At 33.4% G+C, this 3770-nt stretch overlaps 1 protein-coding gene across 1 annotated transcript; it reads right to left on the bottom strand.

Annotated features, from left to right (window-relative positions):
• Positions 1 to 1063: 1063 nt before the first annotated feature.
• On the bottom strand, positions 1064 to 3442 carry LOC110599705. The gene is made up of 2 exons (XM_021736241.2): positions 3001 to 3442; positions 1064 to 1773 (listed from the first exon to the last, which is right to left on the bottom strand). Exon 2 carries the CDS (start codon positions 1723 to 1725, stop codon positions 1312 to 1314), a length of 414 nt encoding a protein of 137 aa, XP_021591933.1. The 5' UTR covers positions 1726 to 1773; positions 3001 to 3442; the 3' UTR covers positions 1064 to 1311.
• Positions 3443 to 3770: the final 328 nt, after the last annotated feature.

The following is a 3770-nucleotide window of genomic DNA, read 5'->3' as shown; positions in this document are numbered from 1 at the left end:
GCCTCCAAAATTGATAGAGATTATAATCAAATCTCAAATCAATTTGAACAAATTTAAATTTTGTTAATTAAAAAAAAAAAAAAAACACAGCTTTCAATTTCAATTGAGCAAACAAATTTAAGTTAAAATTCACCAAGAAAAAGAGGGAAACTACTCAATTAAATTTCGCTAGTATATTACGTATGAACATGAAGCATAAAAGGCGAGGAAACAGGTTGAATCACAAGGACATCTATGTCCTAGCTGTAATGCAAAGATGAAATCCATTCTCTAGCCTCCTCTCAATTTTCAAGGCCACTTTAAAAGCTACACGTATCACAATCTATAAATCATTATGGCAACTAGAAACCCACCAATTCGTTGTTCACACTAGTTCTTGAAGATAGGAGTAAACCCATTTACATCGTCAATTAGTAGCAATTAAGGTTATGGCTTATGCATCCCAGATCTTATATGAGAATAAATTTTACTACTGTTAGATGCTTTAATGGCTTTCCCATGACCAGCTCAATTTCCTCAGCTTCACTTTCCCTAACAACATGCTTCCAAATCAGAACTCACTGATGAACATTTCCTTCAAATCCTTTATCATCTTCAACCAGTATTCCAGAACAAAAGTATTGCAAGGTCATAACTCCAATGTGGACAAAATTATGCAAATTCTTAATTGAAGACGGCAGCAGCCAACACATCTTGATTATGCATGTCCCCTTTGCTGAGAAAAGATAAATGCATCTACCAAACATATGTCAGGATTAATCACAATTCATACTCCTGTATTCCTATCAACTCCAAGAAGCCAGTCAGTATGGTTTAGTTATATATATATATATATATTACTTTTAAGAGTTGTGCAAAAGACTTTGCAACTTTAAACAAAAAGAAAGCAGGATAGATTTTTCAAAGAGAACAAGCTTACATGGCATTGATACTCCACAACGGTTTGAACAAGGAGCAGTAGAATTATCAATGTGATGCTGCCCATCCAAACCATCATACCACATTTAATTATAAAAATGAAGGAACAAAACAACAGCTTAAGAATGTCATGTAAACCATATGATACAGAAGATCAGTGATTAATATAAAAACATAACAGTAACATCAAAAATTACAGGCAGCAAAATAGTACTGAACCTCTCCATGAAATTGAAAAGGAATTAACAATGGAAATTTGCCAAAAAGATCATCAAAGTAATTAAACAAAAACAAAAACAAAATGAAACTAAAGATTTACTAGGCCTCTTTCCTATCTTTTGATTTATCCAGCAATACAAAATATGAGACCCATCACAAAAGCAAACCAGAACCTCATTTGCATTCAACACCTGCCTCAGCAGCTCGCCGAGGCTTGTTTTTCCGTCTGCTTCCATTATGTCGAAATCCATTAGATTTGGTTGAGTCATCAGTATTTGATCTGGTAGCTACACCATTTTCTTCCTTCACTGAATCAGGTTTCTCCTTCGCCTGTGAGTATCGCTTCCTCTTCCTTCCATTTTCTGCTGCTATTGGAATTTTCGTCTCTTTGCTTGTAATGCCCGTTTTTCCATTCTCTCCATCTTCCTCCTCTACCTTTTCAACTTCTTCTTCATCAATATCATCTTTCAGTGGTTTTTGAGGCCTTCCCCTTCTTTTCTGTGCTGGAATTTTCTCTTCCTCACCACTTCCAGGATCATCATGGTTGCTGACATTCAACTTCTTTCCCTTTCCTCTACCTCTACCCATAATTTTATAATCTAGTGAAACCAACACTCACATGGACAAAGAATCATTCTGCCAAACCAAAGAGGAAGAACAGAAAATGCTAAGGCATTGATTAAAGAAATTTCATAGGCCACAATAAAAATGTCCAGCAAATTTCATAGTGCCACAACATTAAAACCAAATGATCACATATTACATGACATTCAGTAAAAACACACACCATAAGCTTTTTTAAAAAAAATAATGTAAAGCAGGGTTAGCAGATCCAGAAGTAAATGATAAATACATTACAACTAGCATGTATATATTGCTTTTCATTGAGAGGAAGACAGAAAGAAAAAGAGTATCCTTGCACTTGACATCCAGACATTTTAAAGAAAGAATTGAAGCCATCATTCAAGCATACAACAATAAGATCTTGGATGCATAATCTGTCATTTTTGGAATTTTAACTGATGACATGGCTTTTCTTCTTTAAGATGATAGCCTCCTTCGATTCATTGTAGAACAAAGGTCTACACAGAGAAGCATTAATTCATTTTCTTAGTAAATCAATTGGGAAAAAAAAAGAAGTATTAAAATAAAAGAAGTACTAGATATAAGTGTCAAAGATTAAATTCTTTGTAAAATCATCAATTTCCCAGTTTTTTACAAAGAGAGAACAACAAGGATAAAACATTTTCAATTCAGTATTTTGATTCTTTATTCATTGTGAATCCAAGAAGATGAAAAATTCAACTTGATAAAGCTTGATGAATGTATCCATATCAGTTTACTGGAGGCTCTATCTTCCCAAAGGACATTTTTTGAATTGTTGGGATTCTTCTTCTTTACTATCTAACTCTTTAGGAGATATAGAACTCTAAATCCCAATCTAGGCACTATCAATAGTAACTGAAATTTTATGCTTTAGACCTAAAATAGCGAATATATGAAATTACTAACAACTGGAAAGACAGCATATTAAGCATAAAATTCAAGAAGCAAAGGTGCATCCTTTTAGCAACTCGAATTGGGGATCACTAATTCGATATCATGGAATCGATGAATAAAAGAACCCAAACCAAAATCACAGACGAGCTTCTTAAACTCAACCGAAGTAAGATCCAAGAAAAGCTTTACAACTCTCGCTTTTGCAATAGAAGGATTGAGCATAACCGAACTATGGATCAAAACAAACTCAATTAGCTTCAACTCTCAAAACCCAAAACCACCAAAATCAAAAAGCAATTCAAATATTCCATAAACACATGTTCCTACCAAAATATGTAAATAATAGTAAGAAATGCAACTAACCTGATTTTGGCAAACGCTTATTTGCATCCTCAACAAGCGACCCATTACTTTGAATCTGTTAAAAAAGTAAACAAAACTTAAAAAATAGCAAATACCCAGCTCGGTTCTTCCCCGCTAATGAACAAAAGTAAGATTTTTGAAGGCTAAAACAATGATCTAAAGAAAGGATACTTGATACCCAGATCAAGAAACATTAGGATTCGAAGGTATTAAGGATTTACACAAGGTAGTGGAGGTGTGGCCCCCAAAAAAACATGGCCAAAAAATGAAACCTACACACACAGAAAGAGACAGAAAGAGAGAGGGAAGCAGCTAAGCTAAGAGAAGCGTGAAGAGATATATGTTGATTGGCTTTTGTGAGTGTGTACAGTGTGCGGTATGTGGTTTTTGTGTAACAGAGTGTTAGAAAATTGAATTCTTTAGGGTACTAAGGTAAGTGTAACTGTGCAACAACTTCGCAGAGCTATTCCTGTGCGCTTCTTAACTCTTTTGCCCTCCCCCCACGCCCCCCCAAAAAAAAAACCCTATCAATGTCATCTCTGCCTCAACCCAGAGCTTATAATTTTTTAAATTAAATTCTAGATAGAAAAATCTAAATATTGTGTTCATTTTTCAAATATTAACATAAATTTTTTAGTTATTTATACATACTCATATTATTATTTTAATACATTTAAATTATTTAAAAAATTAAATTTTTTTCAATGAATTTAATTTATTCACTTTATTAATTTATTGATATTAAAGTCATTTAATCAATCAAAAGTAAT

The sequence above is a fragment of the Manihot esculenta genome, chromosome 14 (assembly GCF_001659605.2).
Source record: "Manihot esculenta cultivar AM560-2 chromosome 14, M.esculenta_v8, whole genome shotgun sequence".
Classification (NCBI taxonomy): Eukaryota; Viridiplantae; Streptophyta; class Magnoliopsida; order Malpighiales; family Euphorbiaceae; genus Manihot; species Manihot esculenta.
The sequence above is the reverse complement of the archived record's forward strand: the minus strand, read 5'-3'. Positions and strand labels throughout refer to the sequence as shown.

Excerpts from the sequence above, each read along its gene's own strand:
- LOC110599705 (XM_021736241.2), bottom strand. The coding sequence starts at position 1,725 with ATGGGTAGAGGTAGAGGAAAGGGAAAGAAGTTGAATGTCAGCAACCAT.